General features: G+C 45.7%; 2 protein-coding genes across 3 annotated transcripts in view; one reads left to right on the top strand and one right to left on the bottom strand.

Annotated features, from left to right (window-relative positions):
• KIF5A (kinesin family member 5A) overlaps positions 1-2,355 on the bottom strand; it is a 31,433-nt gene extending 29,078 nt beyond the window's left edge. For both annotated transcript variants that reach the window (XM_072655178.1, XM_072655179.1), the window contains exon 1: positions 1,941-2,355. In XM_072655178.1, coding sequence (XP_072511279.1) covers positions 1,941-2,069 — 129 coding nt within the window. In that variant the 5' untranslated portion in view covers positions 2,070-2,355. The remainder of the gene's footprint in view (positions 1-1,940) is intronic.
• Positions 2,356-6,823: 4,468 nt separating this feature from the next.
• Positions 6,824-21,707, top strand: DCTN2 (dynactin subunit 2). The gene is made up of 14 exons (XM_072655175.1): positions 6,824-7,093; positions 9,102-9,170; positions 17,499-17,595; positions 17,853-17,914; positions 18,193-18,291; positions 18,515-18,675; positions 18,795-18,945; positions 19,260-19,325; positions 19,773-19,811; positions 19,982-20,059; positions 20,147-20,218; positions 20,536-20,638; positions 20,738-20,829; positions 21,275-21,707. The coding sequence occupies exons 1-14, from the start codon at positions 7,058-7,060 to the stop codon at positions 21,359-21,361; spliced, it is 1,212 nt and encodes a 403-aa protein (XP_072511276.1). The 5' UTR covers positions 6,824-7,057; the 3' UTR covers positions 21,362-21,707.
• Positions 21,708-21,813: the final 106 nt, after the last annotated feature.

Genomic DNA, 21,813 nt, shown 5'->3' with positions numbered 1-21,813 from the left:
ACCACCCATATTCCCACAGCCTTCTTTTCCCTTATGTCTTCTGGCCCATAGTTAATCACTGTTTCATTGAATCCTAAGATCTGGAATTTGAGCAGAGCCTAAAGGTCACAGGAGGGAAGCCAGGAGGTGGTCTAACTTAAATCCTATTGTACAGGAATGTATCAAGAAGTGGTCATTCAGTCTCCTCTTGAAGATCACCTTGTTCAACAACACTGCACCGCCCCCCCCCCCCCCCATTTAGAGAAAAGGAAATTGAAGTCTGTTAAATTTGAGTCATACAGGTAATAAGTGGCAGATTTGGGATTTGAACACAGTTCCTTAGATTCCAAATCTAGTGTTCTTCCTGCTATACCATTGGCTGCTGAAAGAGAGAAAAGCATCTCCAGATGCTAAGCAGGGATTTAAATTTATTTATTTATTTATTTAAGATGGGTTCAGTCAAGATGGGAGGAAGGGGAGGAGAGGGTGGGAAATGAGGAGAGAAAAGCAGACCTTATCTTCATGGCACCAAATAAACACATTAAAATGACAAGCAAATAGCATCCATCTTTTTGAGTCAACAGTTAGGACTCCAGTTGGGGGAAGGACAGAGTGGAATTGGTTGTCCTTGAGGACTGAGGCAGGGAAGAATGGGTCTCAGTCTCTGTCTCTGTCTGTCTGTCTCTCTCAATTCCTCTTTCATCTAAAACTCCATTCCCTCTGTCTTTAGTACATCCTGACAATCGTTGCTGTACCCCTCCCCCAAGTATATCTGTACTCTTAATATTTCCCTCTTCTAAACCCCCACTTCAGACTTTTCAGCTCTCAGGCTCTACTACCCTTACATTCTTCTCCAATTTCAGGGGTTACCTGGATCCCATAACCACACAGCCCTTATTATTCCAGTTGTGACAGACATGAATTATGAAGATTTGGGAAGTCTTTAGGATACTACCAGACTTGGACTGGAGCCTGGGCCTAGGAATCAAACCTAGGCCATGATGCAGGGGAATGACGTGCACTCTTGATCTCCTCCTCCATGGGTGGGGACTGTTGTGATGAAACTGGTTACTATGAAAAGATGTGGTTAGATAGGGATACTGAACATGTTGGCTATTTTTTGAGGAGATGAAGGGACCTGCACCTTAAATATGCCTTATCCTGCATCCTTTTCCCTACTAAGTTCTGTCCTAAGGGGTTGCAAATAGTTTAATTTTTTTATTTTTACCTCAGAGGCTTTTTTTCCCTCCATCAACCCAAATTGGTGTGGGAGGGTACACAGCAGTGACCTTCAGAACCGTGATTGGGACAAGTTAAAGCGATAGTAGTGGGGCTGAGAGATGGAAATAGCCCTCCAGTCTATAAATCCCCAGAGCCGAAGAATGGTATCCTCTGGCCCCACACCTTAGGCCTCCCTGGGGTGAGCAGACTAAGCATAACAAAAGACACCCAGGATCCTCTTCCTAGCAGATCTAGTCTCAACTGGGGTGTGGTTGGGATACAAAGGTGAAAACTGGGAGTACGGATGAGATTAGGAATAGAATCTTGACCTCTGAATTAGAAAATGGGAGAATAAATGTATAACTGGTTAGCACACTGCAAGGGGGGGCGGGATTCGAAATCATTGATTGGATTAGGGTGTAGGTTAAAAGGGAGATATTAAATACACCTGCTTCATCTCGGCAGAGAACCAAGAGTTCAGATTCTAGCCCAGGCCACACCCATTTAAGGCCTGAGCTAAGGATTGAGTGGGGAGGGAGGGGCTGCGGAAGTGGGGGGAATGGAGAAAGAAGGGGAGGAATGGAGGGATGATGGAGGGAGAAGGAGAACAGAGAGTGAAGGGAAATGGAGAGAGGAGTTGGATGAGTGGAGGAACAAAACAAGCATTAACTCTGGCATCTGGGACATATCCTATAGGGATGCCCATCCCTGCACCCCATCATCCTCTGGTGGGCACTCACCCCAATAATGACGCTGTCGTCCCCTTGAAAAAGGGGGATAAATTTGTCACCCCGCAGAATCTCCGACTGGTTCAGGGGTCTGAATCGACAGAGCACCTTGATGCTGCACTCATTGTTGGTTTCCGTCATGGTGATGACCGGTGGTGGTAGCGGTGGTGGTGGTGTGGGGGCGCTTTGGAGAAAGGCTGGGGGAGCTCAGCAGAGACGAGAGGAACAGAAGTGACTCAATCTCCTGCACTGATGCTATATGGAGAAGGAAAAGGAAGGCTGATGAAGGGAGAGGAGCTGGGGAAGCTCTCTCTGATGGTTCAGGAGATTTTCAGAGAAAACCCCCTCAGCTTCGCCTCTGGTTCTCTCTTTCCTCTCTGCCTCAGCCCCTCCCGCTGCAGCTCTACTCTGCGGGGTTGCTGGAGTTGGGGGGGGGGGGGATTCTGGGAGAGAGCAGGAGGCGGGGCTTCTCTTAAGGTGGAAGGGGTTGGGCTGTTGATGGGAAAGGATCCGGCCCCCCCTTTCTTAATTTGCTAGATAAACTATTCATCCCTTCCTGACTGTTCCCACCAGAGGGAACCGGGGCTTTCCCCCCAAATACCCCCATTTCCCATATAATTACTGAATCCTGGATACCCTTGTCCCCTCGGATAACCAGTTTGATAATGTTGACTAAGAACTGGCTGCAGAAGAACAACATCCCCGCCCCCCACCCCAGCTCCACCCTCTAGGAGTGGAGGAGGGAAGCAGAGAAATAAAGCTCCCCATCCCAATGGAGGAAGGCGTAATGATCAAGATTCAGGACCTCTTCCTTCCCGGACAGCTGCCCCTCCTCCCCAGTATAAACTGGTGGAGGGTAGTGAGGGCCCTTCCTAACTGAGTAGTCCTTGAAAGAGACCAAACAGCCCTTCCCCTAGCAGGTGCATTCCAAGACCCCATGGTGGATGGGGGTCGGGGCAGGGAAAGCATGAGCTGTCGGGATGTTCTTCTTTCCACTACCATAGACGTTTCTCTGGAAGGGCAAAGTTCGTGGATAGACATTGGGGGGCGAGGGGAGTTCAGAGGAGAAAAAACATTCTAAGGTCCTGCGCACTTGTGTGTGTGTGTGTGTGTGTGTGTGTGTGTGTGTGTGTGTGTGTGCTTGTAAATAAAGTCCTGAGGAAAGGATTGTTCAGGTTCTGATTCTTCCTCCTTAAGAGAGAGAGTTACTGAAGTCAAAAGACTTGAGTTTCAAACCCAGTTGAGCCACTTAGCGCCAGAACTAGAGCGATTGGGGTTTTGTTCAAGGGCATAAACATGGTGGTCGAGGATCTTGCTTCCTCTCCACAGCAACCGCAGTTCCCGTGCAACCAGCATCCTCTTGCAAATGCAACTGCCATCCTCTGGCAACCACAATCCTCCGGTCTTAGCCTCCTGGTCCTTGACCCAGCAGAGTCATTACACTGGTGAAACAGTCCCCAGGCCTGTCCAGTCCCTATGGACCACCTGACTAACCCAACTTCCTCAGAATGAGGGCTGAACTCTCTAGGGGTACTGCTCTCCCCATCTCCTTGAGAAAACACAGGCTGTCCACTCCAGCTACCCTCTTCCATCCCCAGCTGAATTTGCCCCAGCTACAAAAATACCTAGCTATGACTCTGAGTGTGTGACCTTGGGCAAATCATTACTCCTTGTCTGAGCCTCCCTTTCCTCCTTTGTAAAATGAAGGCACTGAAGCAGATCTTTCTGAATGTCCACTATGCTGTCTGATTCTCTGGTGTTCTCATATCTGCTGGCTGGGCTGGGGGAGGCACTGAAATGCAAATGGCAGGCAGAGGAGTAGGAAAGCTGGGGGAGACAAGAGCCTTATGCAGTGATCATTTGTAGAATGGCCTGTATATGTGTTGTTCAGTGTCCTGAATTTCCCTGCGCAGTCATCTCTTCCCTTTCTGAGACCCTGAACAGTCATCATCCCTCAAATCCCTTCCCCCAGGTCTGACTCTTGCTGCAGCCCCTGAGCAGATCTATAAAGAGGCAAGTCAGATTGATTTTTCTAGACGTCATTAGCCTTGGCAGGCAGGAGAGGCAGTTGGGAAGCAAAGTCAGACTGCAGGAGCTGGAAAGGGCTCTCTGGACACTCTGAAATTCTCTAGGGGGAGAGGAGTGGTTGAACCTCTCAGTGTATGATGAGCTTGTGCATCAAGGTGAGTAGGGGTACTCGAGTTGAACACAACTAAGAATTTTTTCAGGTTGAGCATCCTCACCACCCCACCCAATCTAGGGCTAGAAGACTCAACGACAAGGGGCAAAGGATAAGGGGACAAAGCGATGAAAAAGAAATGAGAGCCACATAGGAAGATGAATTGTAATGAACAACTCACAATTATACTTGCTTTACTCATCATAATCCTGTGAGGTAGGTGACATGAGCATTACTGTCCTCATTATATTGAAGAAAGTAAAGTAACTTACCCACTGGTCACCCAACTAGTAAGTGTACCTGGGAATCACACCCATATCTTTTGACTCTGAGTCAATTTTCTTTCTACTATGTCATACATTTCCATTCATGCAGTCAGTAATTGTGTCACATTTCTTAAGGTTTCAGCATGATAAAATGACAAGCATCCAGCCTTGCTTATCTGTTAAATGAGGACTAATAATGCATGAATTACCTATATGAATTATCAATCAATAAACATTTATTAATCACACGCTATGTGCAAAAAAGCACTGTGCTAAACCTGAGGATACAAAAAGTCAAAAGACAGTCCTTGCCTTCAAGAAGCTTAAAATCTAATGGTGAAGAAAATACACAAATAAATACAAAGCAAGCTATATATAGGATAAGTAGGAAGTAATGCACCAAGGGAAGCTGCTGGAATGAAGATCAGTTAAAGAAGGTTTCATGTAGACCATAGAATTGGTGTGAGGAAACCACCTGGATCCCAGGTGATCTACCATCATGTTATTTGCTGCCCATAGAATACAACGGAAAGGGTGCTGGGTATGGAGCCAGAGGACTGACCAGTTCAAATCTCAGCTCTACCTCTTTTTAAATATTTTATTTTTTTAATTAATTATTTTTTCAATTAAGCATGCATTTTATTCTCCCTGCCATTTCTCCCTTTACTAGGAAGAGAGGGGGGAAATCAGGGAACTTTTAATAGTAACTATTGCATAGTCAAGCAGAACAAATTCCCATATTGGCCATATCCAAAAATGTGTAACTCATTCTGCAATACTAAGTCACCTTTCTGTCAGGAGGTGGATGAGATCATTGCTCTGAAATCATGGTTGGTCATTGTGCTGATAAGAGTTCATAAGACTTTCATGGTTGTTTAAAGAAAAAGAAATGAAAATCCACCTTCTCTCCCTTCTATACCCACTTCCCAAATATAGATACAGTGAAAAAGAAAAACAAAATCCTTATAACACATATGTATAGTTCAGTGAAACAAATTCCAGCATCAGGTATGTCAAATACACACACACACATATATGTACACACATACATGCATGCACATATATGTCTCAATCTGCATTCTGCAACTATCATCTTTCTGTTAGGAGGCAGGTGGAATATTCCTCTGGAATCATGACTGGTCATTTCACTGATTAGAATTCTTCAGTCTTTCTGAGATTTTTGTCCTTAGAATATTGTTGCTGCATAAATTCTTCTTCTGGTTCTGCTCAATTTACTCTGCATCAGTTCATACACATCTTCCTAGATTTCTCTGGGCACCCCTTTCATCGTTTCTTTCAGCACAATAGTTTTGTCACATTCAAATCTCATAACTTGTCCAGTCATTTCCCAACTGACAAACATCTCCTTAGTTTTCAGTTCTTTGCCACCACAAACACACACACATACACACACACACACCCCACTACCTATGTGTGTCACTGGGAAATTCACTTAACCTAGCGGGTCAGTTTTCTCCTGTGTAATGGGAAGGGTTTGGAGTCTAAACTTCAGATAAAACCCTTATAACAAATATGTACAATCAAGTGAAACAAATTCCCACATTGGGTAGGTCTAAAAAAAAAAGTCTCAGTCTGCGCTCTGAGTCTTATCACCTCTTTTTGTCAGGAAGTTTGGTAGCATCTTTTACTAGCTCAGCAGTTTTAAATATGAAGGAGCTTTTTCTTTTTATAAGTGTATTTCATTATAATGGAATTCCTTTATAATCCTATGTATTTATTTTATTCATTTAAAAACATCATTCTGAGGAGAGCCCCATAGATTTCCTCTGATTTTAGTGCCTTCCCTCTCAGATTATTTTCTCCTCATGCTGTATATATCTTGTTTATACATAGTTGTTTGAAATTGTCACCCACATTGATTGTGAGCTACTGGAAAGCAAAGACTGTTTTTGCCTTTGTATCCCCAAGGCTGTGGGCACATGTTCTTGTTGTTCAGTAGTGTCTGACTCTTTTTGACTCCTTGGCAGAGATACTGGAGTGGTTTGCCATTTCCTTCCCCAGTTCATTTTACAGATGAGGAAACTGAGGCAAACAGGGTTAAATGACTTGCCCAGGGTCACACTGCAGTAAATGTTTGAGGAGGTATTTGAACTGAGGTCTTTCAGGCTCAATGATCTATTTACTGAGCCCGTGTGGGCACACAGTAGGCTCTAAATAAATGCGCTTGACTCTCGCACATTGCCAAAGAAGGAGGCTGTTTTTTGGTTAAAAACCTCTGGATTAAATGATCTCCACGGTCCCTTCTAGCTTTATATCCATGATCCTATAACAAGATACATTGTTTCAATATCTTCAAGGGAGGCTACACTCTGACTACCCTTCGGACTACACATCCCACAATCCTAGTTGGTTCTCTTCCCCCATTACCTCATCTCTCTGCCTCGTTTGCGCCTGCCTCTACCTCACGGTTGGTGGGGGGGCAGCGGCTAAGAACCCTCAATTCTCGCGAGGTCGGCTTCTCCCTCTCTTGGCTCTGCCGACTCCCGGCCGTCTTTTCGCGAGACTTCGTTCCCCTCTGCCGCCCCTGCCGCCGCATCCGACTAAGCCCTGGACCGGGCCCCCGACCGGCTTCTTCCGCGGGCAGAGCTCGAGCTTCGGCTCCGGCCCCGCCGAGGCCCCGGATCCCCCCTGCCCTGTCTTCCCTGCCCTCTTCTGCCAGTGTCATGGCGGACCCCAAATACGCCGACCTCCCCGGCATTGTGAGTAGAGGGCCCGGACAGCCCCCGCCCCGCGGCCCGGCACGGTCCCTTCCCGGCCGCGCTGCTTCGGCCGTCGCCGGGGACCCGCCCGCGGGCGCTGGCTCGAGCGCCCCGGCTCGCGCCTGGGCCCCGGTGGGCTGCCCCCTCCCGGTCCCCGGCGCCCCACCCCACCCCCGCCCCGGGGTGCGGCCGGCCAGGAGCGCCGGAGGTGGAGCCGGAGCCGAGTCCGAGTCCTTTCTGTCTCCCGGACGGCCTGTGCCGCCCGGGCGAGTCCTGCAGCCGCGGTGCCCCGGGCCTGCCCAAGGCCGCCTTCAGCTGCAGGCTGTGCTCCTGCCCCTCCCCGCACCCTCTCCGTGACAAGTGGTCCTTACCCTGGGGCCCAGGAGCTCTTTTTTTCTTTGTGTAGTTTGATAAGTGACTTTTTATATAATTGATTTCCTTTGTCATCCTAGGTGTTTATTTTGTGCATTTAAAACCAATCCGAGAGTGGATTCGTAGGTTTCACCAAAAAAGATGAAGAAACCCCGATCTCAAACCCTCTTAAACCTATCCCAGGGTTTGTCAGATCCTCCCTCCAGGCTTCTCTCTTCCTGTCTGTCTCCACCCACCCTCTGTGCATCGTAGCACCCTTGAGAGTATTCTGACCACCTAGCACCTGGCTTCCATCCCTGAGCTCCTTTCTCTCCACCTCCCTCTTTTTTATTTTTTCAATTAACAAGCAATTTTTTCCCTCTTCCCCCGTTGCGGGGAGAAAGATAAAACCCTTATAACAAATATACGTAGCCCTTATTTGTTACAAGTTTTTTTTTTCTTGGTGGCGGGGGAGAGACGGTTGGGAGAGCCTGGGAGGAAGAGAAAATAGATGCTTGATATCTTTTTACTTTAATGTGATAATATGAAGTCAAATAAAACAAATTCCCACAGTAGCCCCCTCCAAAAAATCATATATCCGATTCTTCATCCTGAATCCACCACCACCTCTCTTTCAGTATATGGTGGCATGGTGTCTACCCCCTGGAATTCTGACTGGTCATTGCATGGATCAGAGTTTTAAAATCTTTCAAGATGGCTTGTCTTTACAATTTATTGTTATTATGTAAATTGTTCTCTATCTTCTCTGTGAAAGCTTTCCTTTTGTTTGCTCATTTTCTGTTAGTGTGCTCTTCCAGACTGCCACCAATTCCATTACACTGTAGCTTTCTTAGACTATCCCCACAACCTCACATTTCACTCACCCCCAACTTATACCTCAGAAGCTCATTCACCTCTCACAACGCCATATTCGGCCCCTTCACTTGACTCTTATTAGCATCCAGAAGGGTTTCCTCCTCTTCTGTCTTATCTTCCCACTCTCTTTTCCACTATATTTTATCTCTCCTAGACTATCTCTGCCATTTCATACTTCCTCTCTACCACTGACAGACTCCCCTACCCCCACTCTAGCCTCCTCTATCTTGTATTTCACCAAAATGAAACAAATACTGATTGTACGGCCTTTGATACTCATACTAATGGCCTGTGACCCTTGCTGTCTATTTCCACTTTTGCCAGACTTGGAGCTGGATATGAGATTGGAGTAACAGAACCATTCTCAAATCAGGTTTAGAATTCTTTGTCTAAAGCTCTAAAAACTGCCATCTCATATAGATACATTTGATGTACCCCCTAGTTGTACTACATTTACCATTTTCCCCATTGACACTAGTGAAGTGAAAAGACTTAAGGTCCCTGTCCCTCCTCAGATTAGTAGGAAGTACAGTGCCTAACTCTCAGATGAATGCAATGTCTTTGTCATAACTTACATTCAGCTTCTACCATCAGGTTTCAGTTGCTTCAGCCACCAGCCCTGTGATGGTTCCCTGGGCTAGGTGAAGGATAAGGGACAGGTGAGCAGGCAGGTGATCTGGGAATCATCCTGTCTTCTCTGTTAGCCATGATAAATGGAGTAGGGAAGGGAGCTGGTGGGTACTTTGTCATGAGGTGGGTTGGTTACTTCTTCTACCTGCAGGCCAGAAATGAACCAGATGTTTATGAGACCAGTGATCTCCCTGAGGACGACCAAGCAGAATTTGATTCGGTAAGACCACATACTACCCCACAATACTCTTTTGATGTCCTTCCCTTGGCCTGTCTTATCCCTTTCCCTGATAAACCACCACAAAGAGCTGATATTCCAGCCTCACTTCCAGGCTATTTTGAGTTGTTGGTCATACAAAGGACTTAGACTCAACTTTGAACTTGGAGCATTAAGGAGAAATACCAAGACAGTTCAGATCTATAAAGTTCTGATTTTGAGTTAATAGCTGGTAAAATCTGAGCAAAATAACTGAGTTTAGGAAAAACTCACACTCTTAGGACCTGGTCATTGTTTAAAAACAAATATGAAACCTGAGATGCTATAAATTCCCTAAGGTTGAGTCATGACTTCAGACAGTATTTCACTCAATATTCCTATTTACTGTGGACTGGTGACTTATCTAGTGCAGAGTTTCATGGAGCAGAGAAAGGTTGTGGTTTGGTGCTTTTTGCAGAGATTGGGGAAAGGTCATGGCAAAGAAAGATTGTGGAGGAATTGATTTATTTTCTTAGCAAAGAAAAGGGACTTTGAGGGACTTTAAGATGTAGGAAGATGTCCAGAGAAGAGAACTAGTATGTGGAAAATTGTGGACAGTCACAGACAAAGAAGAGAACACTTAGTACATAATCTAGTCAAGTCTCACTTGTATAGAGAGCTTTGTAGAGTATAGAAGAAGGAAGAGGTAGATAGATGATAGATAGATAGATAGATAGATAGATAGGATCCTTCCCTTCAAGGAACCCAACCCCCACACTAGTAGAAGAAATAAGATACACCCAAGAATGTATAAGGCATAACAAAGAAGTGCAAATAAAATGGTACAAGCTGTGTGTAAGGTCCTGAGGGTCTCTGAAAAGGGCAGGTAGGACTGCCTGTTCTCTATCGCTGAACAAGAAACAACAGGTTGTTTCCCTTCCTTTGGTTTGGGGATATCATAGAATATACTTGTGTTTATTAACACATTTATTTCGTTTTTCTGGTATTCCCATAATGGCCTGGGCTTTATCTGAACAAAGATATCATGGCTGACCATCCTCAGGAGGCAGGCTCCATATATACATGTATGAATCTTTTGGCTGTGCCTGGGAGTTTTCTGGTCAGTTGGGGGGCGCTGGATGCTGGCTGATAATGTGTGGCTTGGCATACCCACTTTTTCCTTGTTTGACTCTCTCACATGGCAATAGCTCCCGATTTGCAAACAGACCTTATCTTCTACCCCACCCCACTTTCTGTGGTGTGTGTCTTTTGTGGCATCTTTCTCTCTAGTTGCTCGCATGTCATGTCCCAAAGCTACAATCATATGGAAATGGATGTAGTGTGGTGCCATTGTCCGAAGAATAATGTGTGAATGTGGCTGAGGCATCTTTTGTTGCTCATGAGCTATTCTTACCTGTCATTATAAGGGCTATTCTTAAAGGTCCTTCAGATTAGTCATCTTTCTCCTCTTTAAAGGTCATAAGTGGGAGGTGCTGAGCACTTTACCATAATGCCACAGTTCAGGAATTCTGCTCCGTTTCAGCCTTGGCCTGTCTAGAGGAAATGACAAGTTTTCGCAGAGAGATACTGAATGGGACCCTATTGCTGACTAATCTCTAATGTAGGAACGGGAATTAATTTCAGAGGAACCCTACCCAGATGAAAAATAAATTGATTTTTCTTTTGAAGTATTCCTGGTGTCCATTGAAGGTTCTCCTCAATGAACAGAGCCATCAAACTGAGGGTAACATCTGTGGCTAAGCTTCATCACCCTTGAAATAGGCTTAATAGGAAGTTAACTACCTGGGAGAGGAGAGCCAAAAAGGATGTCCATTCCAGGTCAGCTGCTTCTCCCCCAGATAGAACCTTGGCAGGTATCTGATTTATTCCTAAGCAAGAGTGTTTTTTTCCATACTCCAATAATCTCTCATGGCAAATGGGAAAGATAAATACTTTATTTCCCTGGATCCTTTGTTCAGTATCTACAAATAACAGTGCTAGGAAACTGGAGAAATGATGATGTAAGTTTAGTTGCTTTCCCTCAACATTTTTTAAGTGACTCTTCAGCATTAGAAGTAGAGAAATGAGGATGCCTTCAGCTGCTTTAGGAGTAGCCAAAGCTTTGGATGTTTTTTGTCATAAAGCTAATGCATCTGGCTACAGCTTGTCCCGTTGGACCCTGGGGAGACAGTTTGAGAAGGAAGCTGAGTAATGGCTCTACCTCTGTTCTTAATTCAGATTTAAATTCGTAACTTGAGATGTGTATGAATTAAAACTTCAGCAATCTTGGTTTCTTTGATATCTGCACTTCTGCCAGCATGTCTGCCTTCCTGAAGATATAGCATGGGAGAAAGGCACATACCACTCTCACTGTTCAACCTTAAATCTCTCACACACGTTCATACAAAGCTCCCATTTTAGTACTCCCAGTGATGGTATTCTCTAATTTTATCTGCATACTTTTGATTAAAGAAATAGTGAAGTGGCTTTAGCATGTATAACACCAACTATGGTAACCTCTATCATTTCTTCTTTGTGAGAGAAATCTTGTCTTGGCCCAGTAATCTTAAATTAAGCCACAGATGGAGATGGTGGCTTAATAAAATGTATCCCGAATTGAATAATTTCTACTTCATAGTATACTTAGAAATGTTGCTATACTCCTATACTCAGAAGGGTAGTAGGGAAAGGTTTGTTTACAAAATGACCTAGTTCCTTACTGTGCATTAAAGCAACTTCAGCAAGAAACAATATTCCAAAACGGGAGTGAGCCCAGGTTGCTGGGCCAACTAAAGGGCCTAGCTGACCTAGCCATATGACCCGTCTCATACTACAAGTTATCCTTCACTGATCTCCATATACAGGTTTGGTTTTCCCAGGTCAAGTTCCAGGATAATTGAGACATGGACTGGCTTTTTGGTAGGATTAAAAAAAAAAAATTCAAGGAATGTTCATTCCTAAAGGTGAACCCCATCTTCCATACTTGATCTGTCAGTACTCAATTTTAGTCTATGAATTGTTCTATCCGTGTTTTTTGAAGCTACTAGAGCAGGGAAGAAAGAGGAACATTCTTAATGAAGCACATAGGTCAGAGCAGTCCTCAGTGCCAGGTAATGGGAAAACCTACTGCCCCATTGCAAACTCTGGTGCCCTGAGAGGCAATCTCCTGGCTGCTGATGCAGTTGGTTCAGCTTCTGAGAAGGGCAGGGAGGATTGACTATTCTCAAGCCACCAAAAAAGAAACAGCAGGTTGTTTCCCTCCATTTGGTTTGGGGATATCATAGAATATGCTTAATTGTGTTTATTAACTGTTAATGCACATGAACTTATTTGAGTTTTTCCTAATGCTTTCCCCCTCCCTCCTCACCACCTTGCCTGGACACTAGTTTGCACAAGTAAGATCATTCAGTGCTTCTACTTTGCATGTTTTCTTGTTTTCCATCTTGCATGCCAGTGAACTGCCCCTTGTCCTTTGGTTCTTACTAATCATTTCCAAAGCCAAATACCTGATATGGGTGACTTTGATGCCCGCCGGCCTCCTGTTTAAAGATGGTTAGTCAAGTTTTGGATATAGAACTCTTAATTGGGCTACTGTGGCCTTTCCCCCATGTGAGCATCTCAGAGTCAGATTGTCAGGTGGAGGGAGGTACAAGGAGATAAAGATTGTAAAGGTATTTGGGCATGAGGATTCCACTGATTTGAGGAGCAGAAAATGGGAAAATACCATACCTCCTTTTCCCAGCCTGGAACAGGACAAATAGAAAGACAATAGCCTTGAGCTATGTTGGACCATGGTCATATAACTTCAGGTGACTGTATAGCCAGAGGCCAGTGCCGAATAGCTATCATGTGTGTGCGTGTGTGTGTGTGTCTGTCTGTCTGTCTGTTTGTGTGTGTGTGTCTTTGTGTCTGTGTGTGTGTAATCCATGGAAATTTTCATTTCCAACATTGCCTTTCTCTGGTTGCTCAGCACATTTTTTGGACTACCTTCTCAGAATGGAGAAACAATTGGTGTGTGCTTAGAATTGCAAACTAATTTTAATATCATCTTAAGCAAAACAGGAAGTTAAATCTTCAGTGTTGGAGGATAAAGGTGAAGGAGAATCATATGTATTCTAAAAACTGAGTATAAGTCTTTTTTTTATTATCCATGACACATCTTCATATATTACTAATTCCAAAAATAGCCTCAACCTTGTTCTCTAGAGTTTCAAATAAAGAAACTGTGATTTAGAATTAACTGTTCTTTTGTACCTCTCCTTAAGAATGGATAGTTTGCTTTGTTTTTATCTGGGTAAATTCTAGGTTATATTCTCCAGCACTATCCTCTCTAATCACCATGCATATTTTTGTTTCTCTAGCTCTTTCTTTGGTATTATAAGTCAGAGCAAAGTCAGAACTTTTGGCCTCTTCCTTTGATTCACTGCCTCATATTCACTCCACCCACCCCCCAGAATTTGTGTAGTCATTTGGCCAAATATTCTGGCGAGTTTAGAAACTGAATAGAGTGAGTGAGGAACAGTCGTATGAAAAGTGCTACACCAACTGTCTGCTGGCACCCATGATTAGGACATCTGAGACTCTTCAGTCAGGGTGACTGTGTATTTTGTGTTCCTTTGATGATCAGTACAACTCCAAGTAATGGGGATTATGTATAAGACTTCATTTTCTCCCTGGTACATCCTGGAGATCATGATTTGAAAACTAATCCATCACTTGCTTATTTCCACTGGCAAGTTTTTTGGTACCCCCTGCTGCTCATTCTTCATGGTTTGGATTTGAATTTGAGAGTCTACTCCCTAATGACCATTTGCTTCTCTCCCTGAGCCAGCTCTATCTCACTGGGACAAGGATGAGAAAGGCATGGTCTCTGTGTTTGCATGCAAGCACCTAGGAAGGCTTTCCATCCAGGCTTTACCACTGAAACATCCCCCTGCCCCTTCCAGTTCAGTCTAAAGGAGGAACCTTGCCTGGGCCAGAAACAAGCATTAGAGGAAGTAACTATGGGATGAGGAATGAAGAGGGGAGGGGTCGAGATCCAGCTATGCCTGGAGTATGTGAGAAGATTGAGACCCTCGACACTCCGTCCCTAATGGATATCCCTGTACTCATGCCCTTCATTGGGAGCATCTTTTGGGATTTTTCCCTCCTGGAGATTCCTAATTCCTAATATCCCCATTGCCTGGGGATAGGAACCACCTGTGGTGGCCCAGGTTTACAGAAACTGTCTTTGTTACTCTCCCCCTCATTCCATCCCCCCCCCCCCCCCCCCATGGATCTTGTAATAAGGGAATTAAAAAGTCAGGTTCCCCACATGGGTTTGGGAGCTGGATATTGAAGTTCTTTGAACTTTAGTCTCCTTTCTGCTAGCTCATCATAGTAAAATTAAGCTGACTTATTCAGGGAACAAGGAGGTTATTTAGCAGTAACCAAAATTAGGTGCTCACAGGGTTAGGAGAATGAGACAAGGATTGGAATTAGGGACTGTCTTTACCCCTACTGTGATAGAAGCAGCAGAGAAAATAAGTGTTTGACAGGTTCTTCCTGCTTCCTTTGTCAGCAGCTGGCATTAGCTGTCCTGCCTAACCTGAACGCTTGCTTTTCCCCTCCCTCCCTAGGGCTCACTCTGCCATTTTAACTGCCTTGTGCTCCCTAAGCCTCAAAAACCAGGGTAGTAGGGAGACAATGCCAGAGACTAACCGCTCAGCCAGAGGCCTTTGGAATCGCCACAGCATCTCTGTCACACCCTGCCCTCTCTTCTGGGCCACTGTTTCCTCCTTATAAAATGAGGAGAAATCCCCTTTAGCTCTGAAATGCTTTGATTCCTCTTTTCTTTCTCATCATCATTTCCTTACCCCATGTCACTGGCTGATCCCCTCTAACTGCTGGTGTTCTGCTGTTTTTTTAGTAATTACCCTTTTACCTAAACTCCTGTGTAGTCTTGTTACCTAGGGGGAGGGTTGGCTCTTAACTCTTTCCCACCCTTTTGGAGTATGTGGGGATCTCATCTTTAATTAACTGTTACCGAGGTTTTGCTAAGGTCCCCTGGGGCCCTGTGGGACAGTGTGTTTAAGAGAATCATGTAGTGCATGTGACAGTGTGCTAATAACAATTTTGTCTTTTTTTCCCCCCAATTTCCCACTCCTTTTCCTCTTAACCTCTTTTGACTTTCTCACCTCTGGGGAAACCGCAAGGAGCTGGTAAGAAGCCTGACCTTTTGTCTGCTTTTTTAACGGGTGTGCTGTCATGGGATGGGTGTTCTGCCCTTTTGTCTCTACCAAACTTCTCATTCTTCCACTTCCTGCCCACATAGCTGGCTTGACCTTGACCCCAATCATTCAACAACCATCATATAGCTCTTGGACATTGGTCTAAGGTAGTCCCTAGAATGTAAAATCGTGGAGTCCCTTAATACTGTTCTCCTGCCATTTCCAAGGGTAAAACCTATGTAGAAAGGTTCCTGATGCCAAAGTCACCTAATACCTGTGTTCTAGGCCCATTGCAGGTCAGGGGCAGGGATGTAGAACAGAAGACTACAGGTGAATTTTCTATTTCACAGTCAGGTCCTAGGCCTGTAATAGGTTGGTGCTGATCTCTGTTCAGATGTCCTAAGATTGAAATTCTCTGAAGTTGGCTTTTTTTTTTTTTTTACCCCTCCACTGCCCAGGGAATTGTCTCTCCTTGCACTGAATGATTGTGATCCTTCAAACTTAAATTTTTTAATAAGTTTTTTTTTTTATTCTTACTACCCTTGCTGATCAGGGTTCTGGCAAGGGAATAGAGGAGGGGATTGAAGGGTGGACTGAAGAAAAGGTAGTTACCTTCATGCTTAACTTTCTCCTAGATGTTTCAGGGGCTTTTATTCCCTTAATTTGAGTTCTTTCCCAGTCATATGTTAGGTAGAGATCAGAGACCAAGATACTCACTGATTAGATACCTGGGATATGTGGTGCTTTGGGCACAGCACCCCAGAGAGGGCTGGAAAAAGGATGCTCAAAAGCTTCTTTGCTTTTCTTCTGGTCCTGGGCTCTTGACCCTCTGCTCTCTGCCCATCATAACTACCCATAACTTCCCCTGGAGAAGAGGTGAAGACAAAAGGTTAAATGTTTCTCTCCCTTAATGTACTCTCTTCTTTCCCCCCATAAAGCTGCCACTAATATTCTGGTTCCTCCTCTGACTAACCCTAAAGTATGATAGGGTACATGGTCAAGGATGGAGCTCTAAAGATGAGGGCTACTTTCTCCCACCCCTTGCCCTCTTCTCTGTATCCCACCTGCAGTCTAGGAGAGAGGGGGAAAAAATCTCTCCCACAGTAAGACTAGTATCCTAATCCTGGCTGAAGTCTGCTATACTATAGGGATGGTTGTCAGACTTCTAAGTATTTGGGGAGGGAACACTGTCCTATGAGACAGCATTAAAATTTGGGGATGGAGATGGAGAATGTAGATGTTTGTGTGACAGTGAGGTAACTTCTTCCATTCCTGGGGGTCAAACCTAGTCCCTTTCCTCATTCATAGCCCATCCCTACCAAAGTCCCCTTTCCTGGAAAAGCCTGTCTGTGTAGTGAGGGGATTCTAGAACTGCCCTCAGTGCCTGATCTATGCCAGTGCAAGCTGGCAAGGCAGGACAGTTGCTGTAGCTTTTCTCTGGATTGAACCCGAGATGTCTCTTCTGTAGGACAGGCTTATAATTCCTGACCTGATTCATGTTCACTGGATAGGTTTCTGCTTTGTGTTGTCCTTCAGAAGACAGTCCCATCTAAATCTCTCAACCACAGCCTGACAAGTCTAGGGAATGGCCACTGACTCCCCAAATTCCAGGGACCCTTGCTCCAAGTAATCTTGGGCCATACCAGCAGTGTTCTGATACCTACTCCAACAGTTAACAGTCTAGTAGCTTGTTATCCCTTTCTTCTTGCCCCAGGTTTGGGATCTGGGCAGATCTGGAATGGGGAGGGGGGTGTAGTATTTACACCTCTAGAGTACATGGGATGGCTTGGGTAACCCTGCCAGCTCTTGGAATTTGTTGAAAGTGGAGGAGATGCTCACTATTGTCATATTTCCCCAGCTGAAACAAGGGATTGATGTTTACAGAAAGCCAAGGCTATAGCTTTGGTACTGGATCCCTTGTTTCCATATAAATCTTATTCAAACTGTGACAGGAAATGAAAATTCATTTCCTCTCTATGGACTGAGCCAGAAGGAGCATCGAAGTGAATTTTTTTTTCCGTTTCTCCTGATAAAGTAAAACTAAAACACAGGAGGGGTATTCAGTGATGGTTTGGGTGTGGGGAATACTTTGGGTGGTGAGCTTGGAAATGTTTCTCTTGGTTTAAAATAATTGTCTTTACAGGAGGAGCTGACAAGTACAAGTGTGGAGCACATCATTGTCAACCCAAATGCTGCCTATGACAAGTTCAAAGACAAAAGAGTGGGGACCAAGGGACTTGGTGAGGCCAGAGTTAGGTGTGGGATCAGGTAGAAGGGTTGATAAGGGTATAACTAAGAATGAGATGAGTGTGTGAGGAGGAGCAGCCTCCTAAGCTCTGGACTTTTGTGTGGTGGACTTACTTCTGGGGAAGGACCCTTCTCAGGGGCCTCTGGTAGAAAAAAAGTAACTCTCAAAATCCCTTCCCTTGCCAGGGAGTTAGAAGCAGTGACAAAGGAGAGGACAACTTTTCATTTCTTTCTCTTCTCTTTCATGCAGACTTTTCAGATCGTATTGGGAAAACCAAAAGGACAGGATATGAATCTGGAGAGTTTGAAATGGTTTGTTATGAAGGGGAATTTCTAATCTAGGGAGGCAATTAAAAGGGAGAATTTTGGGTGTTCCTCTGGTTATTAGGGCTGAGGGGCCCTACTGCATATTAAAAGGGACATCCCTAAGCTGGCATTGCCACTTACCTGTCTGTTGTTCCAAGTCATCAGTCTTAGAAATATAGTGGACATCTTAGACTGGGCATAATATACTTTGTGATTGGATTTTGGGATTTGAGCAGTTCTCTATCTTAAGGGATGTGACGCCCCCTTTTATTCTTGATCTCCAGCTCGGAGAGGGACTTGGGCTGAAGGAGACACCCCAACAGAAGTATCAGCGACTTTTGCATGAGGTTCAAGAATTAATGACCGAGGTGGAGAAGATAAAGGTAACCAGGAGTTCTGCTTCCTCCTCTGCCCCAGGCCTTGTGCCTTTGACCTTGGGTGGGAGGAGGGAAGGTACCTGGAACCATATTCAAGACTGTAAATGGAAGCTGACCAATTTTTTCTCCAGGACTGATTGTCTAATCCATTCCCAGCGACTGACACTCAGTTCAGGTCTGGTCCAGTTCTTGCAGTTCCTCATGGTTTCCTTACCTTTTTCCCTCTCAGGCAACAGTGAAAGAGTCAGCTGCTGAGGAGAAGCTGACCCCTGTGGTGTTAGCCAAACAGCTGGCTATCCTGAAGCAGCAGCTCGTCACCTCCCACCTAGAGAAGCTACTAGGACCTGATGCTGCGATCAACCTCACTGACCCTGATGGAGCCCTGGCCAAGTGGGTACCAAGGCCAGGTGGCAGCTAGGGAGGGGAACAGGTCATTAAAAGGAAGTTAGACTTGCACCCCCACCCCACATGTGAAGTGACTTCTTGTTGATCTTCTTTCCTTGGCCTAGCCGGCTACTGGTGCAGCTGGAGGCAGCAAAGAACAGCAAAGGGTTTGGGGTAGGGGGCAAAGATGCTGCCGGGCCTGCCCCTGACAGCGGCCTGGTCACTTATGAACTTCATTCTCGGCCTGAGCAAGACAAGTTTTCCCAGGCTGCCAAGGTGAGTGGCAGGAGTATTCCCTTTTGAGTATTACAGTAGTGTCCTGCTCCTTGTCAGTCCTCGGACTAAGCTAAGTCTATTCTTGTATATTTCCCAGTGTTTAGCACTTGGGACTGATTAGTCTGGCAGGGATGGATAAACTATGTTGGGGAGGGATGGCAGCTGTCTCTGGAGGCTCTGTCTGGAATTACCTCAGGGTTGGATTGTAAGACTCAGTGGTGGGGAGGAGTGTCCCATTTCTGCTTTTTACAATAACAAGGGGACCACTCCTTCCTCTAGTTTAGGGGAGTCTCTTACCCTCGCTTTCACTACAGGTTGCAGAGCTTGAGAAGCGGCTATCAGAGCTGGAGGCAACAGTGCGCTGTGACCAGGACCCTCAGGTCAGACACTCACTCCCTGCCAGAGCCTTTGCTTGTTTCCCACAACCAGTACAGGAAGGTCAGGAGCCTATATTCTTGGAACTGAGAAGGGAGGGAATATAACGCCCTTCGTGTCGGGCACTGTGCTAAAGTACATTTTACAAAGAGCCCTCCCAACATCCCTGGGAGGTAGGTGCTTCAATTAATCCCATTTTTCAGCGGAGGAAACAGGCTGACAGAGGTTAAGTGACTTGCCCAGTCACACAGCTACTAAGCATCTGAGGCTAAATTTGAATTCAGGTCTTCCTCACCCTAGGCCCAGAACTCTTATCTTCTGCATCACCAACTGCCTCTAAGGGGATGAGAACCCTGTTTCTCAAAGTCAGGCAAAGCTGGGGGACCAAAATGGAAAGTGCTGGTGATGCTAAGAACAGAGGAATCACTCATTCTTCCCATCTCTCCCTTCAGAATCCCTTGTCTGCGGGTCTGCAGGGATCCTGCCTGATGGTAAGCAGGGAGGGAGCCGCATGCAACATCAGCATTTTGGAGGAGGAGTTAAGAGTTGAGCTTTCTCCAAGGACTGACTAGTCAGTTTGTAGACTGGTTGCAAGTTGATTTATCCTAGTGCTGGCCCCAGTGTGTATTTGTAATCTCTGGTCCTCCCCTCACTCCCCCAGGAAACAGTGGAGCTACTGCAGGCAAAAGTGAGCACCCTGGACCTTGCTGCTTTGGATCAGGTGGAAGCACGACTACAGGTATTCCTCAGAGGTGGCAGGGATCTAAGCATTGATGGTAAGAGTCCTTTATGTCTTCATTGCCTATCTCATCATTTGTGCCTCCAGAGTGTCCTGGGGAAAGTGAATGAGATTGCTAAGCACAAAGCTGCTGTGGAGGATGCAGACACACAAAGCAAGGTCAGAGCCACTCCCTTGCCCCACCATGTCATTTCCCTACAGTGTCCCACTGTGGACATATGGAGTGCACACACCCAACCCATTTGCCCACCGCCTTCAGCCTCAGGTGTATCAGCTGAGTAAGGTTGCTGCTGGCCCAGCCCCATTTCCCCTGTGCCACCAGAAATGTCACCCGTCATGAGCCAAATCAGGTGCCCACTGCATGGGGCAGCATGCCGCTGCTTGCTGGTCTTCTGATCAGTGATTCCTGGGGTAGCGGAGCCACTGGCTATGCGTGCACCTTTACGACCCTTTCTATTTGCTCTCTCATTTCCCAGGTACATCAATTGTATGAGACAGTTCAGCGCTGGAGTCCCATTGCTGCCACACTTCCTGAACTAGTACAGCGACTTGTTACCATCAAGCAACTGCATGAGCAAGGTGGGGAACTTGGACGAGGAAGGCACTGGGAGGGATTTGGGGAGGTGGTCCCCTCCTGAGGTGCTACCAAATCTCAATACCTGCCTTCACTTATTGTAGCCATGCAGTTTGGTCAGCTCCTGACACATCTGGACACCACCCAGCAGATGATCGCTGGTTCTCTCAAGGACAACGCCGCCCTACTGGCTCAGGTTTGTGTTTTCTAACAAAGACTAGCGCATACTCCCCCTACCTTAACATATATGGATGAGATTCTTTTGTCCGGACTTCAAGGAAAAGCCCTTTGCACTTCTCTCCCTCTGCTCTTCATGTCATTACTTTGCTCAGTGGGTTTGGGCAAGCTGTAGCTGATTCCATTTTCCAAAGCATAGTGGGGAGTGAGAAAACCGTGGCATTAGTCCTATGTTTGCCACCAGCTCCATGACTTGAGCAGGGCCCTTCATTTCTTTGGGTCAGTATCATCACCTGTAAAGTGAGGTTAAACCAGATGATCTCTTAAGGTCTCTTCCAATTCTAGAGTTGTGTGGTGGGTTCCATCTCTCATTGGCCTTCTCCAGTCAGCTGTTTCCAGTTCCTTAAGGTACTCCCTCAGAGTCTACAGCCAGAAGTTCCTGAGCCTCTGTCATCCATTTCTAGGTGCAGGCCACCATGCAGGAGAACCTGGTCACGGTGGAGGGAAACTTTTCCAGCATCAACACACGAATGAAGAAACTAGGAAAGTGAGCAGAAGTGGAGGGGCGGTCTCTGACCCGTTGTGTGTGTTCTGTACTTATCAGCTTGAGTCTGGCTGTGTTCCCTCTTTCCTTAATTATACAAATTCCAGGTCCTGCCCTCCCTTCCAAGGAGAGGACCTCCTGCATGTGGAGTGTAGACCCCCTTGGATACATTAAACAGTGGTGGCCAAGGGGAAGCATCTCCTGTTAGCCCCTGGAGTGGGGGGGCATGGAAACAGCCATTTTCCTAACCCATGTATAACACTGCTTTCTGTGATGTGGTGGGAGTAGGGGGTACACAGCTGCTGTGTGGCTAACTGTACAAGTTTCTGATCATTAAATGCTGTTGTGCCGTATGTAGCCTGTGCTGTTTCCTGGCAGTAACCTCAACAAGGGTTAGCCATCTCTACCCTTGTCCAGGAAAACCAATCTGGATGGCAAGAATCCTGGATATCTTTCGCA

The sequence above is a fragment of the Notamacropus eugenii genome, chromosome 3 (assembly GCF_028372415.1).
Source record: "Notamacropus eugenii isolate mMacEug1 chromosome 3, mMacEug1.pri_v2, whole genome shotgun sequence".
NCBI classification, from domain to species: domain Eukaryota; kingdom Metazoa; phylum Chordata; class Mammalia; order Diprotodontia; family Macropodidae; genus Notamacropus; species Notamacropus eugenii.
This window is presented reverse-complemented; position numbering and strand designations above follow the sequence as displayed.

Bases quoted from the DNA above. Each gene is read 5' to 3' on its own strand.
- DCTN2 (XM_072655175.1), top strand. From the start codon at position 7,058: ATGGCGGACCCCAAATACGCCGACCTCCCCGGCATT. The intron at 7,094-9,101 runs GTGAGTAGAGGG...TTCTACCTGCAG, and splicing joins ACGCCGACCTCCCCGGCATT to GCCAGAAATGAACCAGATGT. The intron at 20,830-21,274 runs GTTTGTGTTTTC...ATCCATTTCTAG, and splicing joins ACGCCGCCCTACTGGCTCAG to GTGCAGGCCACCATGCAGGA.